General features: G+C 43.5%; 2 protein-coding genes across 2 annotated transcripts in view; both read right to left on the reverse strand.

Annotated features, from left to right (window-relative positions):
* Positions 1 to 2,593: 2,593 nt before the first annotated feature.
* Positions 2,594 to 10,589, reverse strand: LOC139373279 (protein CNPPD1-like). The gene is made up of 8 exons (XM_071113612.1): positions 10,389 to 10,589; positions 9,753 to 9,855; positions 9,566 to 9,647; positions 9,358 to 9,478; positions 8,463 to 8,591; positions 7,091 to 7,152; positions 6,600 to 6,717; positions 2,594 to 5,750 (listed from the first exon to the last, which is right to left on the reverse strand). Exons 1-8 carry the CDS (start codon positions 10,449 to 10,451, stop codon positions 5,097 to 5,099), a joined length of 1,332 nt encoding a protein of 443 aa, XP_070969713.1. The 5' UTR covers positions 10,452 to 10,589; the 3' UTR covers positions 2,594 to 5,096.
* A 126-nt stretch (positions 10,590 to 10,715) lies between these two features.
* The window catches only part of LOC139373282 (ATP-binding cassette sub-family B member 6-like), a 37,350-nt gene continuing 27,577 nt past the window's right edge, over positions 10,716 to 20,488 (reverse strand). The window contains exons 14-20 of the mRNA XM_071113616.1: positions 20,318 to 20,375; positions 19,515 to 19,619; positions 19,164 to 19,338; positions 14,065 to 14,177; positions 13,473 to 13,567; positions 13,104 to 13,172; positions 10,716 to 12,834 (exon numbers count right to left, since the gene is read on the reverse strand). Coding sequence (XP_070969717.1) covers positions 12,675 to 12,834; positions 13,104 to 13,172; positions 13,473 to 13,567; positions 14,065 to 14,177; positions 19,164 to 19,338; positions 19,515 to 19,619; positions 20,318 to 20,375 — 775 coding nt within the window. The 3' untranslated portion in view covers positions 10,716 to 12,674. The remainder of the gene's footprint in view (positions 12,835 to 13,103; positions 13,173 to 13,472; positions 13,568 to 14,064; positions 14,178 to 19,163; positions 19,339 to 19,514; positions 19,620 to 20,317; positions 20,376 to 20,488) is intronic.

Consider the following 20,488-nt stretch of genomic DNA (forward strand, 5'->3'; position numbering starts at 1 on the left):
ACTATGTTGACCGTTTTGATTCAGCTGTAATGGCTTCCTGTTCCCATTGGCATTGTGTTGTTCATTGTTATTTGCACGAGCTTGAGGAGGGCAGCAATAACAGGAAACGAGGTGAAGCACACTATGTTGTGCAAAGTTGTTGCTGGGTAGATTGCATTTGAATTGCGTTGCCTTGATTCCTCATGTCCTCTCTCCTCTCAAAACACATTGGAGAAGATTGGGGCTCATATTTACAAAGAGTCTCAGAGTAGGAGTGCTGATCTAGGATAAAGTTGAGCCGAACACAACCTTACAGTGAAATGCTTACTTACAAGCCCTTAACCAACAATGCTATAAGAGGTTAAGAAAAATAAATGTTAAGTAAAAAATTGAAAATAAAAGTAACAAATAATTCAACAGTAGCAGTAAAATAACAATAGTGAGGCCATATACAGGTGATATCGTTACATAGTCAATGTGCGGGGGCACCGGTTAGTCGAGGTAATTGAGGTAATAAACTCAGCCTAAAAATAATTGTCCTCTCACTGTCAACTGCGTTTATTTTCAGCAAACTTAAGATGTGTAAATATTTGTATGAACATGACAAGATTCAACAACTGAGACATAAACTGAACAAGTTCCACAGACATGTGACTAACAGAAATGTAAAAATAATGTCCCTGAACAAAGGGGGGGGTCAAAATCAAAAGTAAGTCAGTATCTGGTGTGGGTAAGTCAGTATCCGGACATTTCTGGGGAGAATGGCCCTAGCCCTCGCACTCCGATCCAACAGGTCCCAGACGTGCTCAATGGGATTGAGATCCGGGCTCTTCGCTGGCCATGGCAGAACACTGACATTTCTGTCTTGCAGGAAATCACGCACAGAACGAGCAGTATGGCTGGAGGCATTTTCATACTGGAGGGTCATGTCAGGATGAGCCTGCAGGAAGGGTACCACATGAGGGAGGAGGATGTCTTCCCTGTAACGCACAGCGTTGAGATTGCCTGCAATGACAACAAGCTCAGTCCGTTGATGCTGTGACACACCGCCCCAGACCATGACGGCCCCTCCACCTCCAAATGTATCCCGCTCCAGAGTAGAAGCCTCGGTGTAACGCTCATTCCTTCAACGATAAATGCGAATCCGACCATCACCCCTGGTGAGACAAAACCCTGACTCGTCAGTGTAGAGCACTTTTTGCCAGTCCTGTCTGGTCCAGCGACGGTGGGTTTGTGCCCATAGGCGATGTTGTTGCCGGTGATGTCTGGTGAGGACCTGCCTTACAACAGGCCTGCAAGCCCTCAGTCCATTCTAGATTTGGCACTCCGGTACCGCTTGCCGTGTGATAGCAGAGAGAACAGTCTATGACTAGGGTGGCTGGAGTCATTGACCATTTTTAGGGCCTTCCTCCGACACCGCCTGGTATAGAGGTCCTAGATGGCAGGAAGGTTGGCCCCAGTGATGTACTGGACTGTACTAACTACTCTCTGTAGTGCCTTGCGGTCGGAGGCCGAGCAGTTGCCATACCAGGCAATGATGCAACCATGCTCTTGATGGTGCAGCTGTAGAACCTTACGAGGATCTGAAGACCCCTGCCAAATCTTTTCAGTCTCCTAAGGGGGAATAGGCTTTGTCGTGCCCTCTTCATAACAGTCTTGGTGTGTTTGGACTATGATAGCTTGTTGGTGATGTGGACACCAAGGAACTTGAATCTCTCAACCTGCTCCACTGCAGCCCAGTCGATGCGAATGGTGCGTGCTCGGTCATCCTTTTCTTGTAGTCCACAATCATCTCCTTTGTCTTGATCATGTTGAGGGAGAGGTTATTGTCCTGGCACCACACGGCCATGTCTCTGACCTCCTCCCTTTTGGCTGTCTCATCGTTGTCGGTGATCAGACCTACCACTATTGTGTCATCGGCAAACTTGATGATGGTGTTGGGAGTCATGCCTGGTCATGCAATTGTGAGTGAACAGGGAGTACAGGAGGGGACTGAGAACACACCCGAGGGGCCCCCGTGTTGAGGATCAGCGTGGAGGATGTTGTTACCTACCCTTACCACCTGAGGGCGGCCCGTCAGGAAGTACAGGATCCAGTTTCAGAGGGTGGTGTTTAGTCCCAGGGTCCTTCGCTTAGCTTTTAGATGACAGAGGTAACCTGATCCTTGATTAGCAATCCTACGCTGAGAAGCTGTGTGAATACGGCCCACAGAACAGGAACCCCATATATTCTGTTCCAATAAAGTTTGAGGAGACAAAGATGAGGAATTTAAGAAATTCAATTGAGATTCCAAAGATGGTGGCTTAGGTGACAGTGCCTTAGCCTGGTCCCGGATCTGTTTGTGTCGTCTTGATAAAGACCATGTGAATTGGCTAAGACAGCCCAAACAAATCTGTGACCAGGTTAATGCTTGCTTGACACCACACATGTAGATCAGTGCCTGTGTGACTGCAGTTCTTAGATGTCAGCTCAAATGGCATATTGCTTTCTAGGGTGTGTGTGCGTGCCCAGATTGTGAGATTAATAGCTCAATGTTGACAACTCACATTACATACTGTATGTCAGTGGACCATGTGAACAGCAATACAGGCATAAATGACAAATGAAAAAAATGTGGTTAAGAGTCAAGCATTTTATTATTATTTTTTACAGATTTCTACACATTGTTTACAAAATTTAAGGATATTGTGCTTCAAAATCTAAGTCTGATTTGAAAAATGTTTAATTTAGATGTTTTCAGCAATTCAACAAAAGCCAAACTTCATGAGTTAATGTCCTAGGGACCACAGTGCCTCCTGGCTGTAAGAAAGGTGTCAATGTAAAAACAAGTCATATGTACAAATATCAAATTCCCTAGCAAGAACCTTCTATCTTGAGTAGAAGAATATGAGAAGAGCCAACTGTTTTTCAGGGATGAGACTGAAATAGTATTACTAGAATTTACATCCCCATTCAATAATGGACATACCCATTCAAGTAAATCTATGGAGAAAGAAGACAAATTGAGCGGGTGGAGAAGACAAATTCTATGCGAGTGATTGAGTGTTTTTTTTATTTTATTTTAATTTTTTACCCCATTTTCTCCCCAATTTCGTGGTATCCAATTGTTGTAGTAGCTACTATCTTGTCTCATTGCTACAACTCCCGTACGGGCTCGAGAGAAACAAAGGTTCCCAACCAGCCGTACTGCTTCTTAACACAGCGCGCATCCAACCCGGAAGCCAGCCGCACCAATGTGTCGGAGGCTACACCGTGCACCTGGCAACCTTGGCTAGCGCGCACTGCGTCCGGCCCGCCACAGGAGTCGCTGGTGCGCGATGAGACAAGGAGATCCCTACCGACCAAACCCTCCCTAACCCGGACGACGCTAGGCCAATTGTGCGTCGCCCCACGGACCTCCCGGTCGCGGCCGGTTACGACAGAGCCTGGGCGCGAACCCAGGCTGCAGTACAGCGCCCTTAACCACTGCGCCACCCGGGAGGCCCCTGATTGAGTGGTTTTTAATGTTTTCATGTTTCCCCAACCAAATTGGTATGTTAAAGAGGGATACTAATTAATTGCATAAATTAAAAAACAGACATTTCTACTTAAAGAAAGTGATGTTTTGCACAATACAACTGTTTCCATGAAAAGGGTAATTGGATGAAAATCGCATTCATTAGATACATTTTCAATCATATTCAAAACTCTTATTTAAAAAACATCAAAACAGTAAACTGGTTATGACCTATTTCAGTTGCGTGGCATTCTGTTGTACAAACATTAAATTAGAGATAGCCACTGCATTCTATCATGGTAAAATAAATAGTTAGAGTTCCATCTGTCCCCCAGTGCTATCTGAGTTTAGGGTCATGTTCAGTAGGCAGGAAATGAAACAAATGTCCCCAAAAAAAGGGGGGGGGGGGGGCGCTCTCTGACCTTGTCCAATAAGAAACTTCTATTTTCGTTTACTATTGCGAAGTGGTGTAAAGCATTTCGCTATGATGTGCCCTAATGAACACGACTTGAGGGGGAGCCAAACCGAGATATGAATTGAACGTTTACTGTTTTTTCACTGGAATAAAAAAGCATTACATCTCTACTATTGTTCAGTGCAGGGACCAGTAGCCATCTGTGCAAAAATATGTTGACATTTTTAAAAATAACTACAGTAAATGAGAGAATAATGACCCAAAAACTCCATGGCAAATCAAATGTAGGCTAGTTGTCTCTAGCTTGAGTGCAAGTCTGTTTGTGCCATCAATCCAACTCCTTCTCACTCATTGTCATGCAATGTTTGGCTTGACAAGGACAGCAATAGAGTTGGCAAGAGCACAAACAGATCTGGGACCAGGCTAAATTGCCTCCCTTCTTAAAGCGCTACAGTACAGTACTGACTTAGAAAGCAGCCATGCTTTTGTGGAGACTTTCTCGACTTTCTCAACACATTCTCAAATAGCTATGATGTCACATCAAAACTTAACTCTTCCAACTAAAAACTTGACTTAGCCCAACTCCCACAAGCCCCCATTTTCAAGCATAGGTAAAGAGTAGGTAGCCTGGTTACCAGTCTGTTTCTTCCATCATGCCACTTTGTCATGCCAAACATGGAGTGTGAGTGGAATGATGACACAAACAAATCTGGTACCCAGGCCAAAGACTAGGTAGTAACAAACGGTGTGTGGGTATGGTAGCCATGCTTAGACATATTTTTGTGTATTTTTTAAAACCAAACAAGAAAGATTAGTTTGCCATGTACACACCTTCTAGACCTCAAACACCTCCTTGACTTTGGAAACACCCATTGTAAAGCGATGTGATCCAACCTCCTTTGAAAAATATACGTTAGAAAAGATACGAGGGTCTGAGCACAGAACTCAGATCTCACGCTGTTATGAGTTCATCTCACTTATTTACACCAATTCAGCTGGCAAACCACTGTACAAAATGTGCTACTCACCTTTAGAGGGCCTAATCTCAAATTTAGACAGTATATGCAACAAAACAATGCACATACAAAACAAAATCAATCCTTTCACTGCAACGGACGCATTCTGAAAAATCGGTTGGTTTAATTTGGAGTCCGGCGTCATAGTCATTGTAGGGTAACGATTGTGGCTTGTTTTGTCCGTCTGTGTCTAGCTGGGCATGAGGAGAGATTGGGCTTTCTCGATGGGCAGCATGAATTGTGGGCAGCAGGGTCCGACACGGAGGGTTGCCATGCCAGTCAGACGGGAGTCCAGGAGCATTGGGATGGCTCCGTAGAGGAGGGGGACAGGGGCCAGCCACGGTGCTGAGGGGTGACCAGGGGTTCCAGGCTCAAGTAGTGGAGCAGAGGTGTTCGATGGGCCGCACTGGATGGAGCCAAGAGGGAGGCTCCCCACTGTAACTGGGCAGCCGGGGTAGTGCAGAGAGGAGGCGGACAAGGCTGGTTCAGTGTCAGGCTGGGGGTGTGGGTCAGTGTGGCTTAGGGAAGTGAGGAGAGAGCCCCATAGACACAGTATAGAGGTCTGGGAGGTGGTTGGCGAGCCGTGGTTGTCGTGGGTGTGGAGAGTGCCAGGTCTGCGTTTGTGACTGTCGTTGCCCAAGACGCAGCAGCGAGGGAGGTCGGATGCTGGACTTGGGGTCTCTGGGACTGGGAGCAGGCCTAGTGGTGGTGGTGGTGGAGAGAGGCTGGAGCTAGGCAGGTGGACTTGGCTGACTGGGGACAGGGGCTGGCTGCTCCTGGGGAGGCTGGTGGCGATAAGGCCCGCGACACTGGTCAGATACACCAGCCCCAGCATGCAGGTCACCTAGAGAGAGGTGAGGACGTGGATTTAGTGGATTTCTTTCAGTGTGTTTTTCCTTCCTTCCCTCCCAAACTAACTACTTTCAAAAGTGTTGTTTCTTTCAATCAACACATAGTTTATGTGGGTTTCTACAATGAGCAGTTTTCAGGAATTGATGTGATGGAAATGTTATACTTGTGCTTTTCTCATAACTAATTTCTGTGTTCATTCATGTGCTGTTCTAATAACCAATTTTTGTGTTCATGTAAGTGACTGATTTAACAAATCCTCACTTATCAGTATCTACAATTTGGCAGTACGCCCAGACCTTGTTATGAGAAAGAAAGGTATTTCAGTTTCAAGGTCACAGCTTAGAGAGAAGAAGCCTCGTGAGGTATTGGTCTGTCACATGTATGACCCAATATTGATCAGTCACATAAATTAAACAAAACTGTAATGATGAATTAATTATGCTAAATCATGCAAATATAACTTGTCTGTGTATAGCAGACAACTGCTAGGACTGCCACAGCAGAGCTCCTAACAGAAATTCACTATGGTGTATTGAGTTTGTTGAAACCTCTCCAGCACGCTGACAATAAACAATGATTCATTTAAGATCGACTTCGAGTATCCCTGTGTAAGAATTTCCATGACATGTTAATTTCAGGGGCGTTTCTGAGACTAGCGTTGTGTCCATTCGGCACAAAACAGGAGAAAACATACTACCTGAACATGTCAAATAAGAAATTCTATTGTCCATTTCAAAATGTTCTGCTACGGTGTGCCCATACTGAGGATTACCCACAACTCAGTCCTTCAGTGCAATGTGGACCCCACTGCCCTGTCCTCTGACCACTGGCCCCTCCTCACCTTGGCAAAGTGCAGGTAGATGGCCGTCAGTGCTTGTCGCCACGCCGCCTGCTCCAGAAGCACACAGAGGTCAGTGTAGGTGAACCAGCCTCGCTTCATCCCCTGGTTCTCTGCAATACTGGAGTCACAACAGGCCAGAGTTAATACACACACACAGTCCACACTCAATGCAAACAGAGAGAGAGACAGAGATGGACCTAGAACAGAGTCTGGCTACGCTCATGTTACTACGCTCATGTGACACACATGACCAACCCTTTGTTTGAACTAGCAGCTCTGTATCAGATCTACCAGCCAAATTACCACAAGAACTTGACATTACTAATTTAATTATTCCCTGAAAAGTCATGGGGCTTACAAAAATAGAAGTCTCTATGACATTCCGAACCCTTCATAGCTTCTTGTGTTTCTAATGGTTCTAATGGGAAACCTGCACCAGAAACCTGCACCAGCACGAAAAACGATCTACGTGAATGACAACAATCACAAACCTGGTTTCTAGTTGATTCAGTATGCCAAAGTAGTCCCCTGGCTCAGTAAAGAGGCTCCACTCCTAAAACACAGAAGTGAGAGCAGCTGTCAGATTGCATATTATATGTCCATACAAATACAGTACAATGGGATTTAAATATTAGTGATGCGCGGGTTGACACAACCTGCAGTCCCCATGGTTATAACCACGGGTGGGTGGGTTTAGGGTCATGAAATATTGTGTGGATGACGTGTGTGTGCTAGCAATATTCCCTCTAAGCTGCAGTTCCCCCGGGACTGTCAAGTAGAATAAATACCAGCGCAGAGAAGCACGAGAATGAATTGAATCAACTTTCTACAGTTTTACCCGTTAGTTAACACTATTAACGTTTCCCTTTACTGTGGGAATTGTGATCAAATCAACACAATTTCAGCCACTTTCAATGCAACAAACCAAAACAAAACTACGCAACACTTAGTATGCAAAACAATCTATGCATGAGATTTTGTAGTAGACAGAAAGGATCAGAGTAGGATACCATTGCATTGACAGGCACAACTCAGGCCGTACTCTACACAGACCGGTGCGCCATAACCAATCAGAGCTTCAGTAGGCTTATATGCAAATAGACCATTGTCATGGATTGGTGCAATTTACTTTCAACTGAACTGTGTGTACAGCATGACCGGTTGTGAGTATATGCTCTTGTTTTGAGATCAAACCAAGCAACCAAGCACAACTGAAATATTTTCAGAAACCCGTTGGATTGTTTACACAGCTTTCTATTTCCTTACAACAAGTCCACCTGATGCCATTTGGAAATTTACACAGAAAATATTTCCTTTTTTTTGTTATTGCATTTTCTCCCGGTTCCTGAACGTCTTTGCTCCGTGAAAGAAGCAAAGACGACCAATGTCAACTAGATTGAAGCATTGATTCTATCGATTTATGATATTCTGGTGAGAAAGGGTTTATTTTGTCTTCTAGGGAAACATAATGATGGAAGGGAAGCTGCATGTATCTAATTATAGACAAGGTGACTAAAAAAGCCTACCAAAATGTCCGTAATTATAAGCAGAAACATACCTAAGTCAGGGAATAAAAAAAATCATGCACCTTCTGTCAAAAAATCGTTCTGCCGTCTCTGACTGTAGCCTACAGCGCATTTTCTATTTTAGCTGGTTAGGGTCGGTCCTCAGACATTCATTGCGGACGGGTACGGGTGAACTAATGGTTGACCCACGCACCACTATTAAATATATGGCTCTGAGTGGGACCACATGTTTCTGAGCCTGTGTGTATGTTGAGCGCGTCTGTTACTTGAACTCTGTGAAGCATTTATTTGGGTAGCAATTTCTGAGGCTGGTAATGTAATATTACGTATAACTTACAATAGCATCGAGGAAATTCATCTCCAGAGTGTTGACAGTCTGGACGTCCAGTTTCCCAGCAGCCCCCCACTCGTCATTGAACACCTCCTCATCCTCCCCTTCGTCGTACAAATATTTGCTGGCAACCATCTGGAGGAAAGGCGAAACAGGATTAGGAGGTTAAGATCAGTCCATATGTCATAGAAAGCTAGATGTATTTGCATCTTTCTCCTCACACATACTACACAGGAGATTCCATCTTATTACTTTTGACGTGACTATTGTTGTTGACTGATGTCCTGCATTGTTGAAGAAGCTATCACGTCAGCATTTTGTTGCTTCTTTTATACCTGCTGTAAACAGTTTGTGACGAATAAAATGTGATTTGATTTAAAAACATTTTCCAGACACACACTTAAGCCTACTCCTGGTCTAAAAAGCACATTGCGGGTGGCTGCGGGAAATTCTAAATTGAACAAGAATTAGGTGTAGAATATGGGTCTGGGCCCTACATGCCCAGCAATTATAGATGCCCATTTTCATAACAAGCTGTTCTGTGCCCATCACATGCATAGCCGTGGCTTACTCCTGTCGAGACGACTAGTGTTTCACAGACATCGCTATGACCTAATTCTGGCGAGAAGACCGGTGCTTTTCAGTCACCCACATGGCCATTGCATAATTCTGGTCAGATGGCCTAATGCTTATCACATAGAATTAGGCAAAGGCTATTTAGCCTAACGAGACAACCCAAATGGCACCCTATTCCAATCAATCAAATAAATATTGTCACATACTTCTTAAACAACCGATGCAGACTAACAGTGAAATGCAGGTCTTTGGTCTGACAATAAGCAGTACACTACAAAGGGAATAGGGTGCCATTTGAGATGCATCCAACCTTTGGCCCACATACCATGGAGATAAGGAAGAGGTCAGAGGAGGAGATCTTTTGCAGGTATTCGGGGTTCCTGTGTCGTAGCCTTTCGATGTAGACCAGGGCCAGCATCATGGCACATGGAGAGATGCACGCCTCCCTGAAAAACAAACCAACTATATGAAGTTATGAAGACCATTAGATGCCCAAAAAGGATAACAAGTGTCAACATTCACTGACAACATACCTCGCGACATGAGCAGCATATTTCTTGTGCAGTTTTCGAATTGGGCTAGGGGCAGATTTCTGAAGGAGTTCCACAGCAATATCTAGAAATAATATTCAGAACATATGAATCAATCATTCAAATTCACAACATAATAAACAACAGTCACACATGGACAGGACACAACCTAACAGACAGATTAGCTAACCTGTAACAGGACAGGAAAGGTTATCTAGAGAGCCGTCTTGGTCCAGGCCATAGTATAATCGCTTCCGCACTCTCTCAGACAGTTTCTGATGTCCAGGAAGAAACTGTGAAGGCAGATCAGAGTTCATTGAGCGAAGGGCCTAATTTCATGACAAAAACGAAACTGAAATAACGTTAGCTAGCTAACTTTACATAAGCAAGTCATGTCAACACGGATGGAATAAGTTAGCTAGCTAACTAGCTATCCCACAAACTCTTATATTCGGTTATCCCAGTGGGTTTGCTGGCTACCGTTTTACGAGGTAACAGTAAACGTTAGGTGACAAGTCATGAAGTTGAAGCTAAGTCCAGAACAACCACATTCACATGTAGCTAACGTTAGCAGGCTGGTTAGCTACGTTACCGCGTGAGCTAGTACAATACTGTACAGTATGTAACGTTAAAACGTTAACTTGGCCGTGTTTTGATGTTCAATTGTAAGAAAGGCATACAATACGTGTTGTTTAACCTGGTATACCTATTTAAAATGCGATTATTACCAAATATGTCTAAAACTCACGTCAACCCGTTTGCTGTCATTTCATTACCTAAACTAGCCAACTCAGCTAGCGTCACTCGCCTTGACAGGCCAACTTACCGTAAACTCCTGAAAGTCAGAAAATTGTAATGTTCGTTCACTAAACAATTCGTTGAAATCCATGATGTCTATCCAACATTAGCCAAATAGAAGAAAGAGAAAATCTAGCTGAATAGCTAGCTATAAAACGGCGCCTGGTTTTACTCAGGCTAGCTAGCACAGCAGTAACCCCCGTCGTGATGGCTGACAAGACAGGAGGGCGGGAACAGTTATGCAATGTACTAAATGGCTACAAAATGTTGTCTAATAATATACATCTAGCAATATGGTAAATTAGTAAAAACAGAGCCCACTTCGTCATAATATATCTTTAATTATACCATTTATTAACATATTCACAAAGAAAAAACAAACCATTTATGTATTTGACATCCAAGCATAGCCTGATGCCACACACATTGGAAGTGTGACAAAGGCAAAGACCACACTACAAAACAAACTATGCCCCCAAATCACATACAAAAGAGTTTGACATTGTGTCTAAGCAGTTATTATCAGAACAAAAATGTTGCATTTCTGGAATGGCACAAATGGAATGGCATCAAACACATGAAAACCAATAGTTTGATGTATTTGATACTATTCCACTCCAGCCATTACCACAAGCCCGTTCTCCCCAATTAAGGTGCCACCAACCTCCTGTGGTGTCAATGTCACTCATTGACACAGAACATTTAAACTCATGGGCATTAGTGTAAATTATTTGACTGCACCAGTTTGCACACCTACAAATGATTGACTGCTGTAGTGGTAGAGCAATGATTTGCTAGCAAAACCACTCTAGCTCTTTGGTATTACTTCTGTAGTCACAAATGCATATGGGATTCATCTATTTATTTCAGTCTGAAATAACTTTTCATGATGTCTGCTGTGCAATATATGGATGGCAAGTATGTCCATTTTCACGTTCCCTTGATTAATGCAGACAGTTTCCAATTCAGCCCCAAACTCGTAACTCTAGGGACTTCGCGTAGATATAAAGTCCACATTCTCTCTCAAATAACTCAAGTTCAGTTAAATGGATAGATCTTCCCTTATGGCCCTTTAAAAAAAATAAACAATAATTTGACAATACGTACTGTAAATGGAGTGTGATTATTATCAACAGATATTGACAAACTCCACACTGCCTTGGGAATGCAAGGCATAGATATTTACAAATTCAAATATACAGACTAATTTCTTCCTTTAAAATAAAGATACACTAACAGTAGTTCTTTACGCAAAACAGGTAGCAGCATAGAAAGGTTTGAGAATTCTGAGTTCATTCATAGATAAAGGTTTCCTTTTCCATCGACTCTCTTCTCTTTAATTTACAGCCAGTAGTTCTTATTGATCACCATTGGTGACAAATAAAAGTTACAGCCAGCTAATTTAGCATGTATCAGTCAAGACCTAGACTGTACAGTACATGATAATGCCCAAGTCTAATTGGAGTAAAACTGATGCAGTTTCGATGCTAAATGGACCAAATACAGACTAAATATCTGTTTTACTAATAACTGAAATTAGATTTTGAAGTTCTTGTACGCATACCTTTGTACTAAGACAAAAAACAATTAGAGTGAAACAGATTTTTTTGTTAACCATTCACATCGGTCTGAATCGCTTCATTTGTCTATTAAGTATAATGTAAGTCTATTGCTTGTATAGTAGCTAACAAAAATTATCCGTCTCATGAGCTAAAAAGTGGGTGTAGTAAAAAATATATATATAATTTACAATGAACCTGTAGATGCTGTAAATAAAACAAATACTTTTCTCTACCACTAAACATTAGTCAACAATTCTAAGTTTTGTGAGACACTGTGCCAAACTGCCTATACCTGCGCTTAAGGGTAGGTATTAGTCTACTTTGGACTTGCTGTCACTTCAAGAGGACGGATTATGCGGAGTCCTGGTCGTGTTCATTAGGCACTAATCTCTCGTGGACAGACGCATGTAACAGAACTGGTATCGTAGTGTATGTCAACAGACTGTGGGATGTGACAACAGCGAGGTGCACAGATTTTTGCCACTGATCATTTAGAGAAATCATGATTTTGCAGGTGTTCGCATCTTTCACATTTTGGAAGGGGAAGGGACATTTGGCCCCTAGACTTGCCCGTAACATGCAGAGAGGGTTGGGGTGGGGCTTAACTTCACTCATAACCGAATGAACCTCAATGGACAGATACCTTAAAAAAGTACAGACAAAACAGCCTTTTGAGGTATCTAATCCTCTCCCTGCGTCCCTCGTCCGTCTCCTCACAATGTCTGCATATCCTTGAACCTCTCACTCTATCCTCAGTGGCTCCTGTGGCCTGCAGTGACTGATGTGGGCTGTAATTTCTCAGACTTCCTGTCTTTGGCTTCTGTGTCAGAGGCTGAGTCTGAGTCCTGGGCATGTTGCTGCTTCATCCACATGTCACAGTACAACCCTCCCTTAGCCAGCAGCTCATCATGCCTGGGAGGGAGAAAGTGGAGAATATGTAGTTACAATGGGGACACACAATCACCATTAAAGTCATCATCAAGTACTATGTCAAGATGTTCCCACATGGGCACTGTATGGTTTTGAGAACAAGACTATAGTGTGACTATAGCATCATAAACATTGGTCTGTTCCATTATTTAGATGTTGGTTTCTTGAAGCGCATAAAACAATATTTTGATTTGAATAGGTTTGTGGAGTGTGCAGAAATAGATCAATCACTCTTTTAACCATTCCCTCACCGTCCTCGCTCTGCTATCTGACCGTCACTTAGAACAAGAATCTGGTCGGCACCGATGATGGTCGACAACCTGAAGACAGACAATTCATAATTAGACGACAGACCACACTGATCCAAACCATACAAACTCAAGCATTAGAGGGGAGAAATGTGTGTGTCCTAATCCCAGAAGGTTGGTTGCACCTTAATTGGGGAGGATGGGCTTGTGGTAATGGCTGGAGTGGAATAGTATCCAATACATCAAACCACATGGTTTCGCTGCATTCCAGCCATTATTATGAGCCATCCTCCCCTCAGCAGTCTCCACTGATCCTAATGTATGGGTTCCCTCTATTCATGCATTTTTGTCCACCTGAGACCCATCCCTTACCTGTGAGCCACGACGATGGTGGTCCGATTGGAGCACACTTTGATGAGCGACGCCTGAATGTTGCGCTCCGTCTGTGTGTCGAGAGCAGATGTGGCCTGTGCAGAGGGAAAACTTCATGAGATAAATTACATGACTAAAATATTCAAGTTCAGTGAACTTGTATTAATCCACTGTAACACAATATGACAGGAGGATCAGTGGTGTGGGGGCAAACATTGGCTCTCATCAAATACGTTAAGAATGCATCCTTGCTTCCTCTCGTCCTTGAAGAAATATCTGATCTGACATGACAGGACTGGTGAAAGCTAAGTGATAGAGCTGTTGATTTCACCTATCATTTTGTGTAAGCTCAGCGATAACTTCAAGGAGAAGAGGGAGAAAGTGTGTGTTTTTAAAGTATTTGAACGCTCCGGGGTGACGTTTCTTCTAGGTAAAAGGTCTAGGACCAGCTTTCCCTCCCCAATCTTAAACTTAGCCAAAAAAATAAAAAAATACATGCTAAACTGACCCAAGATCAGTGTCTCGGGGCATCGTCACCCTACACCTTGAACAGGGTCATTGAGCCTACTGGTAAACCTTCCTGAAAGTTTACCTCATCTAGCAGGATGATCTGAGGGGCCTTGAGGATGGTCCGGGCGATAGCCACCCTCTGCTTCTCCCCCCCGCTCAGCTTCAGACCCCTCTCACCCACCTGGGTGTCATATCCTGGGAGGGGGACAGAGAGAAAACACAGACAAATGTCACTCACGTCATACATTAACAATGCACCTGGGAGCTACTGTGTGTTTCAGGAAATGTAGATGTGCATGTCAAAATGCTTCAGCAAATGTGGTTGGTAAATACAAAACACCTATGCTAACCCTTAAAACAACAACATTGACACCCATAAGCCAACTTCAGGTTAAGTACAGCCAGAACTGGGCCTTCTGGGTGGCGCAGTGGTTAAGGGCGCTGTACTGCAGCGCCAGCTGTGCTACCAGAGATTCTGGTGGCACAATTGGCCTAGCATCGTCCGGGTTAGGGAGGGCTTGGCCGGTAGGGATATCCTTGTCTCATCGCTCACCAGCGACTCCTGTGGCGGGCCGGGCGCAGTGCACGCTAACCAAGGTTGCCAGGTGCACAGTGTTTCCTCCGACACATTGGTGCAGCTGGCTTCCGAGTTGGATGCGCGCTGTGTTAAGAAGCAGTGCGGCTTGGTTGGGTTGTGTATCGGAGGACGCATGACTTTCAACCTTCGTCTCTCCCGAGCCCGTACGGGAGTTGTAGCGATGAGACAAGATAGTAACTACTAACAATTGGATACCACGAAATTGGAGAGAAAAAAGGGGTAAAATGTTTTTTAAAAGTACAGCCAGAACTATAATGGCAGCATATAGCGCTGGTTTCCCAGACACAGATTAAACCTAGTCCTGGACTTAGTAGAATCTCTATTGAAACATTTTTTGGGGTCCAGGACAAGGCATATTTAACCCTTACCGGTAAATTGACTGAGAACACATTCTCATTTACAGCAACGATCTTGGGAATAGTTACAAGATGAGGAGGGGGGCAAGAATGGGCCAATTGGAAGCTGGGGATGATTAAATTGCCATGATGAGGGCCAAATTGGGAATTTAGCCAGGACACCGGGGTTAACACCCAAACTCTTACTAGGGCTGGGTATATCAAATTAATTCAAATGTATGTTTTAGCACAATGTTCCAAAATGCCTGTATCGTAAGAATCAAGGTTATTTTTTAAAATATTTTTTTTATGAGTGTTCTTCTGTCTTTTTGGTCACGTCTCCTTCACTCCTTCTGTGTTGTGTGCACCTTTCCACAGACAGCAAGTCCCTCCCCGCTTCCACTCACAACAACAAAATACAAAAGATAAACTTGCTATTTGCATTTGAAGTTTGGTCCAACAGAAGCGGTAATATGTACACAGAAAAACCTAGACATTTTATTGTAATACATGAGAACTTAACCTTTTTAACGACACCCTTTTTATGTCTCAACTCCCAAAATGTAGAACAGAGCAGACCCTACTAAAACGAGAGTATGGAAAATTAATGCTCAGTTTGTACCGCTAGCAGCATTTTAGCCACATACTTACAGTGGGGCAAAAAAGTATTTAGTTAGCCACCAATTGTGCAAGTTCTCCCACTTAAAAAGATGAGAGAGGCCTGTAATTGTCATCATAGGTACACTTCAACTATGACAGACAAAATGAGAAAAAAAATCCAGAAAATCACATTGTAGGATTTTTAATTAATTTATTTGCAAATTATGGTGGAAAATAAGTATTTGGTCAATAACAAAAGTTTATCTCAATACTTTGTTATATACCCTTTGTTGGCAATGACAGAGGTCAAATGTTTTCTGTAAGTCTTTACAAGGTTTTCACACACTTTTGCTGGTATTTTGGCCCATTCCTCCATGCAGATCTCCTCTAGAGCAGTGATGTTTTGGGGCTGTTGCTGGGCAACATGGACTTTCAACTCCCTCCAAAGATTTTCTATGGGGTTGAGATCTCGAGACTGGCTAGGCCACTCCAGGACCTTGAAATGCTTCTTACGAAGCCACTCCTTCGTTGCCCGGGCGGTGTGTTTGGGATCATTGTCATGCTGAAAGACCCAGCCACGTTTCATCTTCAATGCCCTTGCTGATGGAAGGAGGTTTTCACTCAAAATCTCATGATATATGGCCCCATTCATTCTTTCCTTTACACGGATCAGTCGTCCTGGTCCCTTTGAAGAAAAACAGCCCCAAAGCATGATGTTTCCACCCCCCATGCTTCACAGTAGGTATTGTGTTCTTTGGATGCAACTCTGACCATATGACATTCTCCCAATCTTCTTCTGGATCATCCAAATGCTCTCTAGCAAACTTCAGACGGGCCTGGACATGTACTGGCTTAAGCAGGGGGACACGTCTGGCACTGCAGGATTTGAGTCCCTGGCGGCGTAGTGTGTTACTGATGGTAGGCTTTGTTACTTTGGTCCCAGCTCTCTGCAGGTCATTCACTAGGTCCCCCCGTGTGGTTCTGGGATTTTTGCTCACCGTTCTTGTGATAATTTTGACCCCACAGGGGGAGATCTTGCGTGAAGCCCCAGATCGAGGGAGATTATCAGTGGTCTTGTATGTCTTCCATTTCCTAATAATTGCTCCTACAGTTGATTTCTTCAAACCAAGCTGCTTACCTATTGCAGATTCAGTCTTCCCAGCCTGGTGCAGGTCTACAATTTTGTTTCTGGTGTCCTTTGACAGCTCTTTGGTCTTGGCCATAGTGGAGTTTGAAGTGTGACTGTTTGAGGTTGTGGACAGGTGTCTTTTATACTGATGACAAGTTCAATCAGGTGCCATTAATACAGGTAACGAGTGGAGGACAGAGGAGCCTCTTTAACAAGATGTTACAGGTCTGTGAGAGCCAGAAATCTTGCTTGTTTGTAGGTGACCAAATACTTATTTTCCACCATAATTTGCAAATAAATTCATTAAAAATCCTACAATGTGATTTTCTGGATTTTTTTTTCTCATTTTGTCTGTCATAGTTGAAGTGTACCTATGATGAAAATTACAGGCCTCTCATCTTTTTAAGTGGGAGAACTTGCACAATTGGTGGCTGACTAAATACTGTTTTGCCCCACTGTATGTGCTAGAGGTCTATTCTGTGTTTTTTAGAAATGTGCAATGAGAATAAAAAATATGCAGTTATATAATGAATTGGCAACTCGTTCTCATTCTGAGAAATAAGCATCTTCTCACCAAGTTAGGCCGCTTGATTTCAATATCTAAACAAAGTGAACAGGCTATGTTTTTCAAGCAGTTGGAAGCAGGAAGGTGTGTCCATAACAGTTCAACTGTTCTACGTTGTTAGAAAGAAAATTGATACAGGTACTCACTAGCACATAGGCTTGTGCTTGAGAGATTGTTTATGAGATCTGTGCTAATTTTCCATAACGCCTGCTTCAAGAAGTTGGTCATTATTAGTGGATGTGCATTTTTCATGGTTCTGGTTACGAAAGGGCATTTTTATAGACAAACTTGAAAGCCAGATCAGTGATTATTGCAACAACAACAAAAAGGAGGTTAAACTAATTTGATGAAATAATTCATTACATTATTCCTGACTGTTTGAAATGCAGTGTATTGAGCTTTAATTGTGCAACAACGCCTATTTAGAAAAAAACGTAAAAAAATAAAACGAGATACACAACATGGTCAATGGTATGTGGACACCTGCTCATTGAACATCTCATTCCAAAATCATGGGCATTCATTTGGAATTGGTCCCCCCTTTGCTGCTGTAACAGCCTCTACTCTTCTTGGAAGGCTTTCCACTAGATGTTGGAACATTACTGCGGGGACCTGCTTCCATTCAGCCACAAGAGCATTAGTGAGGTCGGCACTGATGTTGGGCAATGAAGCCCGTCTCGCAGTTGGCTTTCCAATTCATCCCAAAGATGTTTGGTGGGGTTGAGGTCAAGGCTCTGTGCAGGCCAGTCAAGTTCTTCCACACTGATCTCGACAAAGCATTTCTGTATGGACCTCAGTTTGTGCAAGGGGGCATTGCTATGCTGAAACAGGAAAGGGCCTTCCCCAAACTGTTGTCACAAAGTTGGAAGAACAGAATCGTCTACAATGTCATTGTAATGTTAAGATTTCCTGTCACTGAAACTTAGGGGCCTAACCTGAACCATGAAAAACAGCCCCAGACTGTTATTCCTCCTCCACCAATTGTCTGTCGGACTGCCAGATGGTGAAGCGTGATTCATCATTTCAGAGAACGTGTTTCCACTGCTCTAGAGGCCATTGGCGGTGGGCTTTACACTACTCCAGCTGACGCTTGGCATTGCGCATGGTGATCTTAGGCCTTGTGTGCAGCTGTTCAGCCATGGATCCCATTCATGAAGCTCTCGACGAACAGTTATTGTACTGACGTTGCTTCCAGAGGCTGTTTGGAACTCAGTAGGGAGTGATGCAACCGAGGACAGACAATTTCATCATTCATTTATACTTGTACTTTTGATACGTAAGTATATTTTAGCAATTACATTTACTTTTGATACTTTAAGTATTTTTAAAACCAAATACTTTTAGAATTTTACTCAAGTAGTATTTTACTGGCCGACTTTCACTTTTACTTGAGTAACTTTCTATTAAGTTATCTATACCTTTACTCAAGTATGAAAATTGGGTACCTTTTCCACCACTGGTGGCATCCTATGACGATGCCACATTGAAAGTCACTGAGCTCTTCAGTACGGGCCATTCTGCTGCCAATGTTTGTCTATGGAGATTGCATGGCTGTGTGCTTGATTTTATACCTGTCAGCAACGGGTGTGGCTGAAATACCTGAATCCACACATTTGAAGGGATGTCTACATACTTTTGGCCATGTAGCATATTTATCTGATCTTTAGTGACCAGAGAGTCAGGACATCCGTTTAACGACCCATCCGAAAGACGGCACCTTACACAGGGCAATGTCCCCAATCTCTGCCATGGGGCATTGGGATCTTTTTTTAGACCGGAGGAAAGAGTGCCTCCTACTGGCCCTCCAACACCACTGGATCTCCCATCCAGGGACCGACCAGCACCGGCCCTGCTTAGCTTCAGAAGCAAGCTAGCAGTGGGATGCAGGGTGGTATGCTGCTGGCTTAAATCGGTGTTCAACAAACCGTCAAAAGAGACGGTGGTATTTCCGTACCTTCTGGGAACGTCTGGATCTTCTTGTGGATGTCTGCGGCGATGGCCGCCGCCTCCACTTCGTGGTCGCTGGCAGAGATGCGTCCGTAGCGGATGTTGTCGCGGATGTTGTCGTTGAAGAGAACTGTGTCCTGGGGCACCACGCCGATGTGGGCACGCAGAGACACCTGCTTCACCTGCACCCAGAAATGAAGAGTCTCAGATGACACTTAAGCAGTAAAGGGTGAAACGGGGAGGCACTACCTGGACTTGTAAAACCACCAGAGCGCATTGAAAACAAAATGTTATATACAGCATGTGATAAGACAGATAGCCTGGGAACTATTTTCTTGCAACTGGGCAAAATACTCACCTTAGAGATGTCCTGGCCATCGATGCGGATGCATCCCCCCTGGACGTCATAGAAACGGAACAGCAGGCGAAGGAGGGTGCTCTTACCGCACCCTGACTGGCCAACCTAGGGGCGTCCACACACAAACACAGACAATTGAGAAGCGAGAACAATCGACAGATCCAAACCATCACGACTGTTGAGAAAAAGAGAGAAATGAACCACTCTTCAAGACCGAAGTCTAGTATTATTTGCTTTAAGAGCCACTGAACACGCTGATTGGCACGTGCGTTTTTCTGTTGCCATTCAAAAAACAAGATTTCAGTCTCGAAAGTGTGTTTCCTGACCGATTCCGCGTTTGGTTAATGATGTTTGTCCCCCATGAGACACTGCAGATGCAGAAGCCTTTTTCACGTCCTCAAAATCCCAAGAATGAATCTAAGATAATGCAACAAATCTGTAATTAATTTTGATGTTTTTTACTGATGTTTAGGTGGAGCAATTTTACATCTAACTAAGGTGTTTGGTGCAGTATTTCGTAAGTAAAAAAATGTGTGAAGTGTTGTCTTTGATAAACAAAGTCAGAGCCGGTGGGCAGTTCTGTCTCACTGTCTATGCTATTGGATAGAGAGCAATCACCACAGCTGTTCACCCCATGATAGCGGGCAAATGAACGTCGCACACTTTGTAGTCAATTTTGACACTAGAATAACTATTTCAGACTCATATCGATGCCACATAGACTGTTTCCAAAGGGATGTAGTATTGTTTTTTAAAGGCAGTCGCTCTTTAACCTCTGGGTAATGCTTGGAATTCAATCTTACCAATGCAACAGTATGGCCTGGCTGCACAGTGAATGATACGTCCTTAAGAATCTCCTTCCTTAAAAAAAACACAGAAGCACAAAAAATATATGTAATCAAAGGAGAACACTGGAACAACCACAACTATGATTATTCATCAAACTGTTTCTGAATCATTAACTGTGTAAGGCT

This window comes from Oncorhynchus clarkii, chromosome 18 (genome assembly GCF_045791955.1).
Source record: "Oncorhynchus clarkii lewisi isolate Uvic-CL-2024 chromosome 18, UVic_Ocla_1.0, whole genome shotgun sequence".
In the NCBI taxonomy this organism is placed as follows: Eukaryota; Metazoa; Chordata; class Actinopteri; order Salmoniformes; family Salmonidae; genus Oncorhynchus; species Oncorhynchus clarkii.